At 41.0% G+C, this 19,721-nt stretch overlaps 1 protein-coding gene across 3 annotated transcripts in view; it reads left to right on the plus strand.

Moving 5' to 3' along the window:
* Positions 1 to 1,964: 1,964 nt before the first annotated feature.
* Positions 1,965 to 19,721, plus strand: part of LOC130163754 (ankyrin repeat and BTB/POZ domain-containing protein 3-A) — a 166,538-nt gene continuing 148,781 nt past the window's right edge. For 2 of the 3 annotated variants that reach the window (XM_056368113.1, XM_056368114.1), the window contains exon 1: positions 1,966 to 3,795. In XM_056368113.1, coding sequence (XP_056224088.1) covers positions 2,931 to 3,795 — 865 coding nt within the window. In that variant the 5' untranslated portion in view covers positions 1,966 to 2,930. Of the gene's footprint in view, positions 3,796 to 19,721 lie in introns of all 3 variants that reach the window. The other variant, XM_056368112.1, reaches the window with a different exon arrangement.

Genomic DNA, 19,721 nt, shown 5'->3' on the forward strand with positions numbered 1-19,721 from the left:
TATATATGCATATTTATCTTTTCATATCGCGTTGTATTTCTTCTGTATTTTCTCTTAATACCTTTTATGTTTATTTTTATCATTATCATGATTATTATTATTATTATCATCATCATCATTATTGTTATCATTAGTACTCGTAGTACTAGGCTGGTAGTAGTGGTGGTAGTAGTGGTATTTACCGTGCGTCATAATATTCTCTTACATAAAACTGACTTGTAATTATGCAAGACATGACCTGCCGCCTTGGACAGGGGATGTAGTACCGCGCTTTGGCCACTGGGCGGCAGTATAACATCACACCACTAGCGCCCTCCTTCTGTGTCTGATGATAATTTAATATAATGCACCCATACGTGTATTATATAATATTATATTATAATATTTCACATAATGATGGTAGTGTACTTGTTCTTTTTCTTCTGTTGATGATGATTGTTATTATTGTGTGTTTGTCTCTGTTGTTCTGTACTATTATATAACAATAAATTATCCAAAACTCTTTACAAGTCAGACTTCTAAAGTAGCAAATGTCTTTTAAACAGTCACTCAGAACAAAATACATTAAATGTTAAAATGAGGAAAAGAAAAGGGCTTTAAGTGAGGCAGCAGACTGTAAACCTGAATGCATAAAGCACATCACACACAATGACAAATCTGAAGGCACATGACCGAAAAAATCCCCACATAAAAAAAATAACCAGGACTGAACATGATGACTAAGTATGATCATATTATACATTCGTTCTGCTGGCAAAATACATAAACAATCTATCATCTTGCTGGGAAACTCATGATCATTTTTGCTGTTACTAGGCAACCAAGGCTTAATAAGTGAGGACAAGCTTTGGAGGACCACAGTGCACGTAGAGAAGCAGCTGACAGCTGCCCACCTCCACCGCTCTCACCTGAGTTAGTCATCAAGATATGCTGCATTGCATCAAGAGCTTGTGACAGGCCGCTGGAGATGATCTCGGTTACTGTCACAGACACGTGCTAAAAGTGACATCTGCTTAAACAGAAAATGAAACAGCCCTTTATGTACATGAAGAATTCTTTATGCAAAGTCTTCCTTGTGTTGATGGTTCAATATTCGGTCAACAAAATTTTCCCCGTTTGGTTCGTCTTATTCAAAAATGTCTTTTCCAGCTGCATTCAGAGGCCCTGTTTGTTTGTGTGGAGGGTCTTGATATAAATAATAAACTCAAACACTTTGCTCTAAAACATAAATCATGCAGTGTGATGGTGTTATTGTTTATCGTTTGTCAGCCAAACAATGAAGGTGAGATATACTGGGATGATGTGTTTTACTCTTTTCCCTGCCAATCACTTTGGCAAGAGTGGGTGTCACACATCACTCCTCAAGAATCCAGTGTAGTAAAGTTTGTCAGTTTTGTTATGGGTGGTGCAGTGTCATGCTAAGAAAATCTGAAGGGGCCTCTGGCATGGCAGGCAGTGTGGACAGATGGTTGGTCCAGCTCATACGTACAAGGAGAAAGCCCCGGCAGAATGGATGAATCATCATTCTACCAACTGTTCCTCTCAGCATGTTCAACTCGCTCACTCTTTGTTTTTATGGCCTGAACAAAAAAAAGAAAGAAAGAAAGAAAGAAAAAAAAAGTTGTATTGTGGAGATCGAGAACAGCATCATGATGAAGTGGTGGAACACCTTGAAGCAGGTCTGAGCGGCTGCATCGTCACTGGACGTTTGGAGCATCTCTGATCTAAAAAAGCTCAGAGCAATGTGCTCTGAACTGTAAAATATTTATAGGGATCTGGCATTAAAGCACATGGCGTTCCTCAATAAAGCTACTTTTGCTGCAGCAGACCCACTTTGACTTCTCACTAAAAATTACCACTAGTGTTGGACAAGCATGCCAGAAAATAACAGCTTGTCACTGCAGGACCCAGGACTGTCTGTGTGTTAACCATTCAGAATAATCACAAACAGAATTCATTCAGAAAAACAACATTTTATACATCTCATCATAAAAACGGTGGAAGCCAAACAGAAAGTTATTAATATTAGCAGTCATACAGGAGGAGCAAAACACTTACAGCACCTGACAGCTCTGTGTATGAAAATATGTGCATTTTCATTTCAGTAGTTTCTACTCTAAATCACAAAGTGAGCTCCTTTTTACAGACAAGCACAGCTGCTGTGATTATAATCAGTGACGTAACCACAAATAAAAGGAGACTACACAACTACCTGACCTTTAATTACCTTTAATAATCAATTATATTAAGAAGAAAAGCACTGTTTATGCCGGTTCCCCTCTCCCAAACTTTATTCTATCTGACAATGAGATGTATCTTTTGAATTTCATGTGGTAGAGTTAAAATAAAAAACTTGTTTTGGAGGCCCTGTCTGTTTTACATATGTCATCAGTTCCCATTTTCACCATGTGTTGCCTCAGTGGGGACCCACCTCTCATCCTGACACTGCCGTGATCAGTTGCACTGCAGCTACACACGACTACACACAACAGATTGGTTGGCACAGCCGCCTGCGTGTGCACGTCCTGGTTCTGCAGTTTCTGTTTCAGCACCAGGTAGCCTCTGCTCGAAGGTAACAGTCGGGGTTGTTTGTGTCAATCAAAGCCGGTGGAGATGCGTATTGGCTTGTCTCAGCCCGCGGGGCTCCAGGCTCCACCTCTCCATCAGAGTCCTGCCTGTGCTGCGCTTGTTGCGGTGAGCGCGGAAGGGTTGTGCGCTCTCAGGTTACGCGTGTGAAGTTGTGGACCAGAGGAGATCCGAGACGTCCAGCGACTTAAAGAGAAGGAGGGAAATAGATCGAGGCTCACTATCGTTTCTCTCTTTGCGCTGGAATACACTGAAGTCCTCGGACAGCGGCTGAGGAAAGGCACCAAAACGAGTTTGTGGCTTTTAATTGAGACCAAGCATACCCAACAGTATGCGGTGCAGTTATGGCAGGCAAGGGTAAGACAGTCGTGAGGACGCTGGAGGATTTAACGCTTGATTCTGGTTATGGTGGAGCCGCGGACTCGGTCAGGTCGTCCAGCGTGTCGCTGTGCTGCTCCGACACGCATCAATCCTTCTCGCATGGAGGCAACTGCTGGCATCTGACGGAATCAATGCATAGCAGACACAACAGTTTGGACACAGTCAACACCGTCCTGGCGGAGGACACGGAGATACTGGAGTGCTCGGGTCAGTGCGCCAAACTGCCCGAGCTGGAGGACGCGCCATGGAGCCTCGGCGAGGTGGAGGGCGCACTGAGGAAAGACGAGGAGCTGATGGTGGGCAACCCGCCACCGGAGGTCCTGGCGCGGCTGTCGGCTCTCATCAGCCGTGCGCTGGTGAGGGTGGCCCGGGAGGCGCAGCGGCTCAGCCTGCGCTACGCCAAGTGCACCAAGCATGAGATCCAGAGCGCCATCAAGGTGGTGCTCTCATGGACCATCTCCGTCAACTGCATCACGGCAGCTCTGAGCGCCCTGTCCCTCTACAACATGAGCACCGGGGACAAGTTCAGCCGAGGCAAGTCGGCGCGCTGCGGGCTGGTCTTCTCCGTGGGGAAGTTCTTCAGGTGGATGGTGGATAGTCGGGTGGCCCTCAGGATCCACGAACACGCCGCCATATACCTCACCGCCTGCATGGAGAGCCTGTTCAGAGAGGTGTTCAGCCGCGTCCTGCGCAGCGCGCTGGTGGAGAGGGACAACGGGATCCCCAAGTTTACGCTGGAGTCACTGGAGCAAGCCATCAACAGCGACTCGGAGATCTGGGGTCTGCTGCAGCCCTACCAGCACCTCATATGTGGCAAGAATTCAAGCGGTAAGAAGAGTTCAAAAGAAGGTCTGATTATCTGTGGATGATTTGTACCTTATGTGAGTCTTATGTGCTCAGAAATTCACTGTTAAACCAACCATATAAGCCAGATCACCATCACTTTCATGCGCTTATCTCCAATGGATATCCACGTGTTGCAAGAAATATCTAGAAACCAGTGGCTGCTGTGTCTTTAAACAAGACATGGTGACTCAACTGGCAGCCTGAGGTTTGATTCAACAAAACTGGATTCTCTTCCAGGGGCAAGCACAAGTGCACATCTCCAAGTTTCAGTCATCTGTTTAGAGGATGACAGCATTTTAAAGCAGAATATTTGATTGAAGCATGAAGTGATAATCTGCTTAGTGGAGCCCAGTTGGAGGAGTAATATTCTATAAACTGTATAATCATGCTGGGGAATAACCACACGCTTATCTTGCTGGTGTAATTGCACCTCCCCAAACAAACAAAAGGCCTTGACAGTTTTCTTGATCATTTATTACCCTCGGCTGTTTTAGACCTGAAGGCTCTGAAACAGGAACCACCTATCTTGCTTATCCAAAGCCCCAGAGCAACAACAGTCAGAATAGATATTTATGGTTTAAAAAGATCAAACAAGCTCCAACATCTATTTCTTTGAAGCCATTGTGTTGTCAGACTTTCCTTACAGAGATGAGAGGAATGTTAATGCTAATGATTGTTTCCAAGAGAGTGAAACCCTTGGTGTGTTTGGTGTGCGTACAGATGATATGTGTGTGTCATGATTTTGCAGAAACAGGATTTTTTGGTGTTTACAGGCTATTGTGTGCTGGCCTTGTTGATAATGCTATTGCTGTCTAGCTCCAGAAGGTGTAAGCTGTCAGTGTGGGCTGGCCCTCTTATCCAAAGCCCTGAATGAGTTGGCTGGAACTATAAAGCAGAAGGCACTTGAAATGCTGTTCTCTAACTGAGAGCCAATCTTGGTCGTGCAATATTGACCCAAAACAAATCACATTGCAGCTTGTTTGCTAATTTGTTGCAGCGCAAATGTTTTATTTCAGCATTTACAACTTAAAGGCCCCATACAGTCTGAAGGTCTCTGTCCATGTGTAGTGTGATTATAGATCAGCTCTAGCTTCTATATTAATACTGTGAAAGTATCAAAGCCTCAGTCCACAGAGAAATGCACACAGCCTGTATTCAGAAACTGAGCCTCAAAACCAGCCGTCAGGATTTCCTGTAACTTTGTGATGTCACAACAAAGCAGTCATCGCCCTAAGCCATGCCCCAAGCCCCGCCCACCTGGACCCACCTGGACCCACCTTGCAGGAATTGGTTTCTCTGAGTGTTTTACCTGAAATCTACTTTATTTTTATTCCATCACTCAGAAAACAGTCAGCCAATCAGAGGAGAGGCTCAGAGCCTCCTCTGTTCTGATTGGCTCACAGAACTGTTGTTACTAGAGCTCCAGAGAGAAACTACACTTAGACGTTTTTTGGTTCTTAAAACCACAAATATATCTTCTTGTGGATCAACCTTTCAAATAAAACAGCTGGCTTTAATAGAAATGAAAAACAAAGATTCTTGGTTGCCTCAGTTTGAATATGAGAGAGGGGATTTTTCACATGTGCTCCCTGACTTCTTTTCTGTAAGAGCACCAGGAAAGATGGTTCCAGAAGCAGTCTGAAAAAGCTCTCATAGGTTCCTCAGTGATACGACATGATTTGAAATTCAATGTCACAGATGCAGTTTTTTCTAACATAACAGGTTTTTATCTTGTAATCCATACCCTCTAGTGTCTGTTATGTACAAACCATGCAACAGCACCCACTAAAATCCAAAATCAAAAGGAGAAATAAAAAAAAAAAAAAAGGAAAAAATTTCTCATTACAGTTTTTCCAGAAGTGAAACTGATGCCTTCAAATGTCTAATTTTGTTTGACCGAGCTTGGATTATTCAATCTACAGTGACAAATCCTGAGATTTGAGAAGCTGGGACTAAAGAATATTTCACTATTTTTGATGGAAAACTACCTGAAATTATCAACTGATACTCAAAACGCTAATGTGCTAATTGTTTTAGCTCTAACATGAGTCACAAACTGGTGGTGGAAGAACTCCCTCACACCCTTTCATCTCCTCATCCACCCTCTTGTACCCCCTCATTCGACACTGATATTTAGCCTCGGTTGAAAACGCTACACACGACTGCTTTGTCTTGAAGCTGTAGCAGAGAATCAGGTACTTCTCTGTAGACAGGATGCAGAGCCAAGCATGCATCCCCCTCCTGTCCTCCTCCTCCTCCTCCTCCTCCTCCTCCTTCTCCTCCTCCTCCTCCTCCGTGGATCGCATCATTTCCTGATGGTGCAGAGGAGGCTACAATTTGCACTCGCCCAAAAACAGCATGATGTCACTCTGTGACAGTTAGCGAGGCAAAAAAAAAAACATGAGGATTTAAAAAGTGCTGCCTTTTTTTTTGGTTGTTATCGTTGTGACCCAACATTTGTATCAAACATTTGTCAGTTTGGTCAAATATCACATTTCAAATTGAATTGTAAATAATTTTCCATCCTTAATCACATATTAATCAAACATTTACTCATACGTCTGTATTGTCTCTATTTCTGTACGTGGTTTTGAGGTAACAGGAATGAGTGCACATTGAGTCAGAGGTCGGGGAGGGCAGGGTATTCCCTCTGCTGAGACACACTGTCTCTTTTGGGGAACAAAAGCAGTGCAGCACATAGTGACTAAATCCACGCTGCTCTGCTCTGCCAGCGACCATTGGTGACAGTGTCTTTGCTCTGACTAATGAGCAGAGCCGAACAGAAGCTTTTCTTCACTGCCTTTTCTGTCCAGCCTGTTCACTCTGATTCTTTGTAGTATCTCTAACATTTATTATCACAGGAAAAATACACTGTGTGTGAAAGGACCGGAGGTTTATCATGTGTCTTATTTTTTTATTTTTAACCTCAATAAACACTAATTCTGAAACCAGTCACGCCTATAATACAGTATATTCAACTGTCAACAGGTGGAGATGTTGAAAAAAAAATGAAAACAGCAAATAAGGGCAGATACCTTTTCATTAACAGCTCCACTGAAATGACAGAACAGTTTGTCAGTGTACGGGAGTTTTCTGTCATCCTTCTGCGGCGCAGTATTCTTTATAAGTGCCCCCAAAAATAACCAAAACTGCCATTAGAGAAGTGACTCGTGTGAGGGTTTTCTGACTTGGTTAAGGTCTGGTTCGAGTCTTCACTGTCATAATCACATGCTTCATTAATCCAACAATCCACCTTGGTAAAATTATTTGTGTCACTATAAGAATGACATGCTACGTCCGCCTCTTATTCTGAGTCATTATTCAGAGGACAACAGGTCACTTGTTAGAAAAACATAATATTTGGTCATTTTATGATTTTGAACACAGATGTTGTCTGCTATGATTTAACCTTATCTCACACTTACAACCAACCAAACTGTTGCAGTTATCCAACCGTAACTCAACTCTTAGTGTTTGTCAATTTGGGCCCAATACAGCTGTAATCACAAAATAGATTTGAAACACAAAATATTCTTTAGCTACGTGCACAATGTGCCAGCAATGATTTGGGTCAAAGCTCTGGAGAGGAAGCCAGTTTTATTATATTTGTTTCCTGATTTCGACACATCCACGGCTGCTGTACCTTGACTATCTCTCCCATCTGTAACCGTCGGAGGCGGAGGTGGAGGTGGAGGTGGATGTCTCCTGACGTAATAACCTCAACAAGGGTTCAGCATGTTGGACTCTCCCCTCTCTGTCGTGTTAAACCATCTAATTACAAGTGACGTCAGGAGCGAACAGCCCGGTCATCAGCTTCTGAACCTGCCGGGGCGGCGTTTAAATTTAGGAATCCCCAGTGATCATGATCATGTCTGTCATTTGCCGTGACCTTCCCCAAGGAACCAATCCAACCACCGCAGGACAGATGACACAACGTAATGGAATTGCATAGCCTCCTATAGTCAGTCTATTAAATTAGCAGCGGGTGTCTGTTCTCCCTCCTTCTTCACTCTCTGTCTTTCACACCATATTTTATTGTGTTCTCTGTTAGGGGGGTGAGGGGGGGCGGGCTTGGTGTTTGCATATTTGTTTTCCACTGTGGTTTTTAATAAGCTCAACTCATACCCACATGATTCTGGCAAAGCCTTTTGTTGTCCATTCTGTTATTATTTTCTGCCTGTCCTTCCTCTCCTTGGGGTGGACTCGCAGATGAGCTGACAGATTGCTGTCTTTCTGGTGGAGATGCGAGCACTCGGGCAGGCAAGCTGGTTGTGATGGATTTTTTATGTCACCGTAATTTCATAAGACCAAAGGCTGCACCCACACCCCTTCACCCCGCTTCAGCAATGATCAGTGATTGTGAAGTTATGTGAAGCTGTTTTGGGGCCAAGATGAATTTTATGAGCTGCATCCATTTCTAGTTTCCTTCTGTGTTACTGGCTTGTGAAAATATTGACTTTCATTTCATATTCTTCTCAGTGATTTTCACTGGAAGGGATTCAAAAAAAAGAAAAATACCTATAACTCCGCTTCGGGCAACAGGGGCAAGCCCAAAATGCTGTCGTTTTATTACCAGAGTGTGTTTGGAGCGTGGATCCCCCTCCTTTTTCAGAAACTAGGTGAAAGCACTGGGTCAGGATGAGATAATGAGAATAGTGTGATAGCGTTGAATGCTCGGTGTTGTGAGGGAGTCGAGCGCGGGAGGAGAAACCAGGCTGGAGTGTCAGCTGGAGGAGGTGGTGGTGAGGAGGCATTGGCACAGGTCCCTCAGAGATATAATTACCATGCAGCTCTCTTTAATTAACACTTGTGCTTATCTGGTAGTCATTAAGATTAGGAATTAGCAATGGGAAACACCAGGGAGCTGGAGAGAACAAAGATGATAATTCCTCTCATTCATTTTTAAATACCCGTGGTGCAGGTCCACGTCGGCGTGTTTGATCAGATTGGTCTGTGTGGCCGAGATGAAATGTTTTCCAGACATTCAGACCCGTGGACTTTTCTTTTGACGTGTTCTTATTGATCAGTGAGATGAAACAACCCATGTCACTTGCCCTTGATGGTATAGACACCTGCTGAAAATTAGTGCTATTAATTTTGCCAACATAGGCTAAACAAACATTTCTTGATACAGCTCGCTCAGATTTGTGGCCAAGATCTGTTCTGAAAGTGACATTTAACTCTTAATTTGACATTTCTGAATACAACTTTATTGTTCATGAGAGTGGACATAAGTCTTTAGCTTACAAAAAACATAAAAGCAGCACAAGAACATACAAAAAAAATAATGAATAAATAAATAAACTCATACATATGTGCTCCTTACCTTCCTGTGACACTCTGTACCCAAAAAACAAAATAAATAAAATAAAAATAAAATAAAAAACGACAAATAAATTGCAAAATGGGAACTTAATTATTATAAAATTATGTAAAAATAAAAATTTTTATATTTTAGATGGATTTGAAGACCAGTCAGTACATATAGTTTCAATCCGTCTTGTTAGTGCAGCGTTGTCCGGGTCGCCATTTTTACACTCAGGTGGTAATTAGTGTGACGATGTGGATACGACACAGCTAAATTCAGCTAGCTAGCCAGCTAGCACGACGCTAGTACGACATTAGTAAACGATTTTCTTGTAGCCCAAAGTCTACTGAGTAAGAAGACAAGATGTCGTGGCGACTACAGAAACATTTTGGGGCGGAAATATGTGGAACACGCGCGGGAAATCAACCCAGGTCAGAGCCAGCCATTAGCAGCAGCCATGCTAACTCAACAGCTAACATTAGCATTGATGGATCAACGGTCACCCACCGCGCTCGGCTAGCTACTTCAACGGTGAGTAAGCTACACCTGAAAGGCGTTTTCTTAACCACCGGCGTCGTGTGTCTTGTGCTGTATCTGATGTGTTGTGTTCATTTGTACACGGCACAGGCAAACGTTAGCTTAAGTTTGTCAGCTCCCATGTTTAGTATTAGCAGTACATTTAAGAATAAAGAGCTCACGGTGTTTTTGACAGATACATTCTACGGTGATTTTTCACAACAACAAAACAAATGTAGAAATGATATTTCCACAATCCCCCAAAGGCGTTTCTGTCAATTTGGACCAAAAGGTTATTTCAGTGCACAATAATTGAAAACAAAACAAAAACTTAACTAATCTTCCAAACTGTGACAGTAATTTCTGACCCTGTAGAAAATTATCAGCTGTTGCCTAGCTTATTTTCTAGGATGCACAAAATAACATTTCTATAGATGATACGTGATTTCAGTTTTGTCCAGTTATACACAACTGTCTCTTTGGGGAGACAGTAAGGCACCCCTTTGCATCTGTCCTCCTTTGTATGTGTAGGCTGTTGTGGTGTTGAATCGTATAATAAGACAACAGTCCAGGGGATTCATGCTTTTTTTTTTTTTTTGCTTTGTAAGAAAGTGCCAGTATGTCTGCACTACCTTCATCTCTCTTGCTGTTTCTTTACCCTTTCCTTGCTCTCTATCTTTCACACCCTGCTCATGGCCATGTTGAAAGATGTGCTGGTGGTGTTGTTGTGTGTAATGAGCTCCATCTGTTAATTTTCTGACCCCCTACTATGGGTGTGCTGTCCATACAACAAGTGGCTGATTGGTATCGGTGTTGGCTTGTGTTTGATGAGTTCATCCTACATACACATACACACACACACACACATCAACAATGTCAAAATGACCTAATTGTACACTCCGAAGTTACAAATACACAACATCCAATTGATGGCACCATAGTGAGATGACATGACACACATCCTGAAAGGCTGGAAACTCACTGGGCTCTTTTGATGTTGACACAACTTGTGACAGCGTCTGTCAGAACGTACTGTTTTATTTGATGTTACCTGTCAAGGCTACAAAGCCTAATTCAGCACTTATATCCTGTAGAGACTCCTGTGTCGCATTTTCTTTCATGTGAACTTAAGTAATGCATTTCTGTATTTTTTTTGTGCTATAATTATTGAGAAAAAAGCTTAATTTTTATCTGAAAGAGAGTCAAGGTAATTTCAGAGGATGATGGTAACAGTCTCACAAGGGTCAGTTCACCCAAATTAAAACAATATAAATGACATTTTCTCACTTAGCCAAACTGTCTAATCAGTTTGGTTTCACTTTTAATTCCAGTTCACAAAGGGAATTTTTTTTTGTTTTTCACTTCCTGCTGCACTTCAAGTGTTGAAACAAAGAATAACGGTTCATCTTATTACTATGTTTAAAATGATGTTAATTTCATTGCTTTAAAGGGTAAGTTCACCCACATAACAAAAAGGCATATCTGTTGCATCTTTTTTTCTACTTGGCATTACGGTTGCGTGATATGACGAGACTGTGAAATGATAGAAGTTTATTTACCGTCAAAGGTCTTGCTATACAATTTAAACCATGATGCAGAATCTAATTTAATTAACTGAATCACGTTAACCCAGACACTGACAATTTGTTATTTCATCTATAAATTGCTGTTCAATTGAATTGATTAAAACACTTACTACATCATGATATTTTGTATATTAATATCACATCATAAAGGTACCTGGACATCGAAGACAAGGTGCTGTGAAGTTTTTCCAAATGGCATTTTAGATTTTGAAGTTTTCAGCAATGTAAAATGCCTTTACCCTCATCGAGGTATCATCAGAAACCTCAGAGATGGATATTTAAACACCTCAGCACTTAAAACCAAAATGCATGTCTAAATGCCTAGGGCTAAGTAGAAACACTAAATTTGGTAATTTAGATTTACTGACCATTTTAATACAAAAAGAAAATGATAATCTTAACCATAAATCATACAGTTCAACCACACGAAGTTTCAGCAGAAGTGAAAACAAAGTGATGAAAATCAGAAGTCGCACTGTATTGAGGTGCTGTGATGTTGAATCACGTAGTCTGTGATTCTGTGTAGTTTAAATCAGGCTGTTTGCCTTTGTGGTGAAAACCACATTGAGTCTTGTCAGTTTTACTGTATCTTTTCTTCCTGGTGAGGTGTCTGTAGGTCTCTGTTATCACACGTGTGCTTTCGTTGGAACTGAAGCTGTGGTTGTTCTCCGTCTTCTCCGGTGATGTTTTTCATTACACCTTAAGCCCAAACGGTTTTTGTGCATTGTAGCTAGAAGACTCCTCCGTGCTTTAGAAAACAATCCTAGCGTGGTATTTTTTCACAAAAAAACCTCAGTTGTATTTGTGTTGTCACTGAAATTCTTAGTGATCAACAACTAATATCAAGACATCTAAGAAAACACAATTTGTTGTATGCAGAGCTTACAATAACAACAAAGGCTATCAGTTTAATTATGACTAAGGCATTGACTGGTTTTGAAATGTTTGGTTTTCTGTAACACTGACGTAATTTCTGGAAAGGGAATGAGGATGTTGATCTAAAAAAAAAATCGCATCCTCTGACAACTCATTTATTGAATCAGGAAGTGCTTTTGTCTTTCTGGTACTTTTCATGATTGCTTTTTGAACTGCCGGTCAGTACACAGCCACAGTTGCAACTTCAAACCTTTTCATGTTGCTCTGTGGTTGTTTCTCTCATGCCGTCAAAGTGGAGGAATCTCTAGCTAGAATCAACATGTTGCCAAAAAAATTTAGCATCACAGTGGCTTCATGTGGGCACTCATAAAAAGATTTGGTCAGAAGAAAAATAAAAAATCCGCTGAGTCATTCATTGCCCTTTTGACTTGAATGTTTCATTAAATCAATTGGGAGAAAACAAATATGCAATGTAGGATGCAATCATATCACTTCAATGATATATTCAAGTTCGGTTAGGTTACTCATCGCTACCAAGCCCTGCTGTTGAATTATGCAGCGGGGCAAATGACATTGTACCGACACTATGAGTTGTTCTCAAAAGCAGTAGGCATCAATCAGATTCCCTCTCTGCTTATTATCCTCCCCCTGCTATTATTTATCATACTTTACTACAGACTCCTGGAGCTTAGGTTGTTAATGTGTGAAAACTGTAAATCAGAAACAAATTATATCCAGTTTCTTTCCTGCGTTTGTATCCTTTTTCTCTGTGTGCAATATATTCAGTTATTGACCTCTTCCTCTCTGCTCATTGCACTTCAAAATGAATGACAGTGACAAGTGCTTGACTTCTTTCCTCCTGACCATCTCTCAGCTTATCCCTCCCTCCTCGCACCTCCCTTCATGTCAAGGACGGACATATAATGGTACTGTGGCTACTGTGGGCAGTCTGTATTTGTGCAAACAGCCTGACTGTGAGTGGGCGTTTCCACTGCCGGTGTTTGACTGACATCTGAGGGCCAGGATCGCTAGGAGATGCATCTGTAACTTCCACGGTGTGAAACTGACCGAAGCACGTCACAGCTCTGTTTAGTCAATGAACCATGTTGAACCAAGTGCATGCACGTCCAACTAGTGGAAGCTAGCAAGCACTTCCACGAATGTAATACAAACCTGGCATTTTGCAGACTAGTCAGCACTGACTCTTGCAAATACTTACTTTTTCTTTCATGTTATTTCAACACTTGCTGAGTCATTGGCAGCTCCTGCACACTCAGCACTGTGCTCGTTTCACATTATATTTATTATATTAGCAATTTGATAGTATACAACATTCAACATTTAGGTAATCCCACCGTGCTGTTAAGTTTGTATACCACTCAGAAAGTGGAAGCTAGTAGTGAAACTGTGTGGCTGTTGTATTTAAGTTTTAGTGCCCACCCACACTGATATTGGACCAATTGAATTACAGCATTACATCATCATGCATGTCACTGCAAAAATATAAAGAGAAAAAGTTACATTTTTGTTTTTTGTAGTTACTATTTTGACCAAATATGTACACAAATGAAAACAAATGTCCAAGATATATAATAAATACTTAACTTTGTAGCAATATTTTTTATTAGTTTCAGTCTGACCTTAACATTTTATATGTACCATTCTCTGTCCTTTGATTCTGAAAGCTAACCTTTCCTCTCCTCTCCAGTAGACCTGGTTTCCTGTAAGTTTTATGAGAACCTCATACACAAACAGGAAGTCTTTTATGTCTCTCTCCTTTACCCTGTGTACAAAGTCTTTTATGTTTTTCCTTGTGGTGGTTCAGAGTGAGTTCACTTGACCTCGGCTTGTTTGTACCTTTTGAGTTTGGCGTCGCTTCCTGTTGGTTGGTCACATTTTTGTTCAATGTGACAGTGATAGTTAGCTGATGTGTCCCAGCAGCCTTGATAAGCACAGATTACTACAAACTATAACATGATTACTTGGCTTGTCCCTCGTGTTCCAGTAGGAGTAATTTTAAGGCTTTGAGAGAATCAACAAGAACAGCCTTTTTACATTTCTTTTCATGCTCGTCCACATTTTGACAGCATCCATCCAGAGAAATAATGCGCTTCTTCCCATCACATGTTTTCATTTTATACTTCACATTGACTTCTGACAGACAAGCAGTCCAATCAAAGGGAATAACCTCTTTTGTTTACTTGTATTTGGCTGTAATTTGAGTGCGTAGGAGCTGCAATAAGTTGGTTTTAAAGGATCAAAAAGAGATTAAGAGCTGAGTGTTAGCAGTTGTACCAGTTGGACGATTCATAAAAAACACCTCACAGATGATGTCTTTCAGCCGGTGGCCAGTGATGGTGGATCTCTTTTACACAGTTTTATCCATAGGCTTACTGAGAACACAATTTGTCTGGCTGCACTGAATTGTGTAATGCTTGTGTAATACTTGTACAGTACATTATGCAGCAGGAGAGCTTCTAAATATATGGTCAGTCTCCTCTTCAAGCTTACAGATGGAAAACATTGATTCTAACTGTTTGAAGAAATTGGATGGTCCTCTGTTGTGATGAAAAGACTATTTTGTTATTTTTATAATTGATACTTTGCTAATTTATTGAACATAAATGCCAAATATTTCCAGTTTTTCTCTCATTTATGTATCACAAATCAAATATCTTTTGGTGTTGGACTCTTGATCAGAAAAAAACTGTAATTTTAAATCATTACCTTGGGTCTGATTTAAGTGATGTGATTAAGATTGACTAGAGATTACTTTACAGATTAATTGAAATAATCATTATTGACAGCCATATTGATGACAGTCTTTTATTGATGGCTACAGTCCTCTGTTCTCTTGTTATCTCCCATTTTTGTGGTCTGATTTCTCTTGACTAGAAAGACTAAAAACCAAGTGACCTCATGAGTCATTAGGAGCTTTTCCACTGCAGGAACTTGTGGAACAGGAAACTTTTGGGGAACTCACTTCCTCTGCGTTTCCACTGGAGAAACCGGCGTCTAAATTAAGCTCCAGGGAATTTATTTTACTTCCAAAACTGCCCCTGCTTGGCGGGGTAGTACTTTTTGAAGGTTCAGGAACTTATGGGGTGGGGTTATTTTTATTTAAGTCTTCTCTTTTCCTACTGTTAGTTGATTTGTACTTCCAGATTCACACAAATATGATACACATTTAAAATAACATTTTTCTCACTGAGAAGCTGTTTATCCTTTTTTTTCGGTTCCCTCCAGTAAGCTCAGCTGCTGCTCTCTTTACACACAGTTTAATGCTGGCACTTTCATTTAGAACGGCAAACAAATGCTTACGACATAGGTTTAACGTTGAATCATGTGTGCCTTAAACCATCCAGTTATTAAAAGTTAATCCACACCTTCCAACCAATCAGAATCCAGAATTTCTCCATGTTATGAAATCATAATTAATCATCAGGTGCATCCCGAAGAAGAAGAGGTCCCTGTTCCCTGTTTTTTGATTGCACATTTAAATCCACTCGCCGTCGGAAAGTAACGAGAAAACAAGGACAGGGGGAGAGTGTAGATACAAACTGGTCAGTAAAGTGGAGGCAGATAAATAGATCCTCCTGCACACAGGGCCTGTCCGTGTCCTCCTGTTCTCCAAGCCTTGGGGATTCAGTGTGGTGTGTTACTCGACAGCACAGACATGCCATTACAGCATTTAATTAATAAAGGGTGAGTGCAGGATCAGTTTCTGGCTGTTCCCAGGTGGTGATGGGAAATTAGGCCCCTTGCTCTGGGGAGAACCATCTGGTGCCACAGTGACACAAAATAGACCAAGGGATAGGGATAAGGATGTTTAGCATTCTGGGTAATGGAGTCTTGGGGAATACCTTTTTATTCCGACGATTAAGACCCACACTTGTACTGAACCTGGACTCGAACACATCCTCCCTCCCCTCTCCTCTTCTTCTCCTTTTGTTTGCCGACTCTGCCACTTAATCCTGACGTGACGAGTGCAAACGCCAACTCGCACGAGGCTGCAATAACAAAAGGAACACCATATTTTGTTGTTTTTAAAGCCCACGGTTACATAAGCTGTTTCTCACTGGCTACTCATTGAGAAACGGTGACAGTGGCTTAGTCCCACTACAGTATTCCTGACGTTCAGGGTTTCTCACAACTTGACTCGTGTGAAGATGTTGCAATTTTGTTCACTGGTATTGTGTAGGCAGGAACTGTTCCTCCCACTGACATGAAGTATTTCATAACCATTAAAAGATGGACGTTGAAAGAAAAGCTACAAGGAGTGTGATCGGTGCATGGTTGTTGCACTCACCAGTTCCCCTTAGTGACTTTCCTCCTGATCCTTTGCCTGTTTATTGTGCAGAGGATGTTTATTTTGGACCGTTGATGACATCTTTACCCTCATCTCTTCCTCTCCATTGATTCCTATTTTCTTTTTTAATGAGAGTGGCTTTATTGTATTTTAAAATGAGAAAAATCAGGACTTGTAGGAGCTACTGTATGAAGTAAAGAAAAAAAAGCCTTTTATTTAAGATGCAGTTAAATCTGGCATTTCTGTGTGGGAGATTGGTTTGAACTACCAGGATTCCCTGTTCTCATAGGAAGTGACAGTGGTGGGTGATTGGGGGGATTTTATACAGCAAGAAATTGCCGTGATATGTGGTTACTCACCTGAAATGGCTCCAAAAATATATCAGGTTGCATTAACTGCTCTGAGGCGATGACATTTTATTTTTTTCAATGTAGGAAAGCTACAAGTAATTTTAATGAGAAAACACTCACAGTAGCCCTTGAATAGCACCTTGCCATATTGGGCATTGCAGTGTTTGCATGGATGCATTTATAGATGTTGATAAATGGATGATTGTGGTGCTTATGTTGAGGTTATCGACCACGTCCAGATGTATTGTGTGTAAAGAAAGAAAGGAGAACTCACAAGGGAAAGAGAGGATTATGAAATCAGATTCTCTGAGACAAAATGCAAACAAGAAGTGCCACTCCACCCCCACTGAGTTATATCAGCTCTAAGAAGCCCAATAAAGCTTAGTCAGTCAGGTTGAAAGTGAAACTGAACAATTGATTGGATAAAATATGAATTTGTGTGTGTGTGTTGTGCATATTTTCCCAGTGATCATTTATTTTGTTGCCATGCTTATTGCATTGCATAATAACATTAAGATCACCCTCTGAGATTTCTTTTATGTACTTGGCTATGCCACCTGTCTGGTTGAACCTGCTTTGCGTCATCCTCTGGTCGTTTGGCCGATGTGAAAGACAAGTGCAGACATATTGGCTCTAGACAGGTTGCATCACAGCTCCCATGTCCCACATCCAGATTCATTGCCAATTACCTACTTAGTGCAGGTGTGCAGACTGACACGTAACAGGTGTGGGGACAGTCACAGTCGCTCATGCCTGTTTGTATTACTGCGTGTGTGGGCGCGGTCAGTGACTACAGCAATAAACCTCAGAGCTACATTCATATTTTAGCCCTCATCAGTCTGAATTATAACCACTCTTAACTCAAGTCCTGCTTCTAAACTAAATCTTTAAAGAGTGAAGATGAACAAAATGTCAAAACTTTTTCTTCCTTGAAACTATGTGGTTCTCACTAAAGCAGCAAATTAAACACATTAGAATTTCTATACTTGTGAGGATGGTCATTCATATGACGTATTCTCCTGCCCCTGACCCCAAAGATGCATTAATAGTTGCCTGATAAAGGTTTATGGCTTACTTGGAGTCTGCAAGTATTTACCTTCTCTGTACATTTCTGATGCTGGCAACAACATAAAATAATCTAAGACTATAGTTACAGATGATGTGGGGAATCTAATTAAAGCATGATACATTCCCAGTCATGTACGAAACATCCGTTTAGTGTTGCAGTGAAATCTGGTAACAAACTATGAATCTAAATCTACACAGTAGTTATCTATTGCAGGTCTCCCATTAACGCCTTACATTGACCATAAATGCAGCTTCACCTATTTCATACGTTTACTCTATAAAACCAAGAAGTGACCAAGATAGAGAGATATTTGTGACTGACATCAGCGACCGATGACGTCAGTTGTGTGTCGGAGGGAGTGGGTCGTGAGACTAGTAGATAAACAGCTTTACTGGAGGTTAGATTAGTTTTACAAAGTTCCTTTGCGTCCAAATCCCTCTGTGGTGATAAAGTCCATGTTGCCAACGACTGTTCATTGAGGAAGTCGCCCAAACTTTTTCTTCCCTTTCTGGTCTTTACAGCAAATGTCACTCCAAACAGTGTAAGCTGCTGTGTGCTGTCCATGTTTGCTTCGGTACAATGCTACACACTAGTTGGTGTTCTTGCTGGATTTTCAGAGTTGTCTGCCACTAGCACTCCAGTTTTTACTGACCATTCATCCCATGTGTTGTCTAGTGTATTTACTCACTTGTAACGTACATGCTCTTTCCTGACTGGCAAGTTAGTGGAAACCAACTTTTATGTGTGTTTTGTCCAATCTTTGTAAGTTTCATGTAGTCTTCATGTTTGTGCCAAGCTGTAGTTGGACCGCACTAGTATGTGTAACAGAACTAATCAGAGAATGAAGGAGATGTCAGTCAAAAGCAGTTTTTACACGCCCACACAGTCTTTAAAATAGGTCTAATCAGGCAACATAACTGAAAACACCTGTGTGGGTATAAATAAAAAAAAAAAAAAAAAAAAAATAAATCCAGTATCACGCTGCAGATAATCCTCACAAAACACGTCCCACTCAAAAGCTTAAACTTAAGAAAGCTGTAAATGTCCCCACAAAATTAGAAGTACTAGAGGACACACGTGGGTTATGAGTGTCAGTGAACAATGATGCATTGTCACTCACCTGTTGCTGCTGCTGCTGCAGCCATGTGTAACAAAGAAAACGTTGTGTAACTTCACAGTATCTGGTCTGTTTTTGTTGTATACAGTAAAAAATTTTCAAAAAGCAGTCGAATGACATTATCATCAGTTCATAACATGCTAATGCATCAGCAGAGGAAACTCTCTTAATGTGTTAAACAGCTTTAATCTCGGAGCTCAGCCATCATTAAGTGCACAGATAGGTATTCATGCATATCCTGCAATGCCAAGTTTATTCAAGCACAAACTCATTCACCTATGCTAAAGTACACCTACACAAGGCAGCTGCATGGTACCAGTCCTGCTTCCACACATTCAAAGTAGATAATCCTCAAGCTTCACAGCAGCAGATTTTTCCCACACTCCCAAAACAGATACTCAATCTCATCAGTACCCACAATCCATCATAATGTCCCAGAGGCTGCCTGGTACCGTCATCAAAATACAGTTTGTTTTTTGGCATATATTCACCCGTGAATGTATCATCAGGGGGGTGGTAGCATCTCTCTTCCTGACCTGCATTTTGCTCTGCGAAAGCTTGGTTTAAATGTATGAGTCAGACTGAGTCAATATGAGCGTGCATAAATGTACACTGAACCAGAAAACATGAGGGACATTTTTCTTTTAATAAAAAGTGTCAGAAAATAGAAAAAAAAGTCGCCTTAGATCACAAGTTTTTCAAAGACAAAGGTATGTCTTCAAATTACTTGTTTTGTTTTCCATAGACTCGTCAACTTGACTCATAATCAGATGTAAG

Source organism: Seriola aureovittata, chromosome 22, assembly GCF_021018895.1.
Source record: "Seriola aureovittata isolate HTS-2021-v1 ecotype China chromosome 22, ASM2101889v1, whole genome shotgun sequence".
In the NCBI taxonomy this organism is placed as follows: Eukaryota; Metazoa; Chordata; class Actinopteri; order Carangiformes; family Carangidae; genus Seriola; species Seriola aureovittata.